General features: G+C 56.0%; 1 protein-coding gene across 1 annotated transcript in view; it reads left to right on the top strand.

Annotated features, from left to right (window-relative positions):
* Positions 1-722: 722 nt before the first annotated feature.
* The window catches only part of PPTG_15814 (hypothetical protein), a gene marked incomplete at both ends in the record, with an annotated part of 4,024 nt that continues 2,642 nt past the window's right edge, over positions 723-2,104 (top strand). The window contains one exon of the mRNA XM_008913564.1: positions 723-2,099. Within this exon, the coding sequence (XP_008911812.1) occupies positions 723-2,099 (1,377 nt within the window). The remainder of the gene's footprint in view (positions 2,100-2,104) is intronic.

Genomic DNA, 2,104 nt, shown 5'->3' on the forward strand with positions numbered 1-2,104 from the left:
GTCATCTCCGCACCCCACAGACATACGAGCGAGTAGCACGTGTTTACTACTGGCCGGGGATGAGAGAGCAGGTTAAGTACTGGGTCCGAAGCTGCCGGGACTGTGCAACTCGAAAAACGCAACCCAAGGCAGTGATTCCGCCGCTGAGGAGCCAAGGTGTCGGTTCGGTCGGCGATCGCTGGGCTCTCGATATAGCAGGACCATTACCGGTAACAGCTCGAGGAAATCGCTACGTTATTGCGGCAGTCGACTACGCAAGTCGGTACGCGGTCATGATTGCGTCTCCCACTCATGTCGCCGAGGATGTGGCGAGGTTTGTGATGGAGCGAGTGGTGTTGACGTTCGGCCCTATGAGAGAACTGGTTATGGATGGTGCTCCTGAGTTGAATGGCATTATCGTGACGAAACTCGTCAAATTATTACAGGCAAAGCAGACGACTCCTGTACCATACCGACCAATGCTACTTGGCCTCGTTGAGCGATATCATAAGGTGTGGAAGGACATGGTGTCGTTGTACGTCCGAGAAAAGCAGGACGACTGGGATGAATGGATTCCGTGTGCGGCTTACGCTTATACCGGTGCACGACATGGAACTACAGGCTACTCTCCTAATGAGCTGATGATGGGTCGACAACTGAAAACGCCGAATTAGTTGTTAAGATCTAGTGCGGTTGAGGAAATCGGCGACTGGACCGAATACCACCAACGATTGATCCATCAGATGGAGCGAGCGGCAGTCTTGGCGAAGATCGCGTTGCAGCAAGACCAGAGACGACGGGAGCGCTACTATAATCCACAAGTACGCTGCAGGACCAACTTCAAAACAGGAGAGTTGGTATGGGTGTTGAAGCCACCCCGTGGAAAAGGGGTCACGAAGTTAGCTCACCAGTGGGTAGGACCGGCGAAGTTGGCGGAGAGCGTCGGCTTCGACAACTGGTTGGTGGAGCGGCAGGATCTTCAAGAGTCTCTGATAGTTCACACTAGCTTCTTGGTGTCGTATTACTATCCGAAAGACCGCTTGGGCACGTTAGCGGACCGTATACTTACTGAACTGGACGAAGATGACATCACACTCAGTTATGAGGGGAACGATACCGTAGAACTCAATACCACGACAGCCGACGATTGCATGAACGACGATGGGGACTTCCGGGCTCACAGTGACTCGTTAACTAGTGGAAACGCAGACCGGGATGTTGATCAGGAGGGGCCGGTTGAAGCTAATGGCGAGTCGGCCCGTCGCGCAGTACGGCGGCCGGGACTAGCGGTTGATGAGGGTGCCGGTGTGCGGCAAGCGTTGGGAGAGGCGTTGGAGACAGCCCGCCAGGCGCTGCTTGAAGGGACCCCTGCTTTAACGATAGAAAAGCGGGCAGGAGCGCCGGAAATACCGTCACCAGTAGTACCGGCACCGCAACGGTCTTATGAGAAGCAGGTGGAGATCAGAATGAAAGCGCCGCCAGTTACACATAACCGAAAGAAGCCACAGTTGAGCAGTACACAGGCAATTGGCGAAGACGAAGCTCAACAGCGAAGGCGGAAGGAAGAAGCGGACGCACGGGCAGCGAAAGCAGCGCGACGGGGTACTCTACGTGACCAGCAACCGCAAGCAGAAACCACGGAAGTGGATACAACTCCAGCTAACCGGGTTCCAGGCACTGCGACGGCCCACAACGATGAGAGAGACGCTGTCGGCGATGGAGGCGATGCTGTCAACGCTGCACCAGCACGAGGGACGGTCACGCTCACTGAAGGAGCCGTCCCCATCGAGGTGGCAAACAAACGAACGGGAGCGCGCGACAACAGAGAACTGGAGCGAACAGGAGGTGACGGACGAGGGGATGCGATCAATGGGGGTGGACAAGCAGAAACAGCTGCGACCCAGGCATTACGAGGCCGGCAACAAGCCCCGGGAACACCCCACGACCTACGAACCCCTTTTACACCAACCACCACGGCGGTGGTCATCTACGAGCGAGGACAGCGACGCATCAGGAATCGAGCAGGCAGGTACGAAACGCAACATCAAGTGGAGTACCGATATGGGCCAGGAAGACCAACACGACGAGAGTGGCTCACAGCGGAACAGTTCGAAGTCCTGGTCGA

This window comes from Phytophthora parasitica (assembly GCF_000247585.1).
Source record: "Phytophthora parasitica INRA-310 unplaced genomic scaffold supercont2.54, whole genome shotgun sequence".
In the NCBI taxonomy this organism is placed as follows: domain Eukaryota; phylum Oomycota; class Peronosporomycetes; order Peronosporales; family Peronosporaceae; genus Phytophthora; species Phytophthora nicotianae.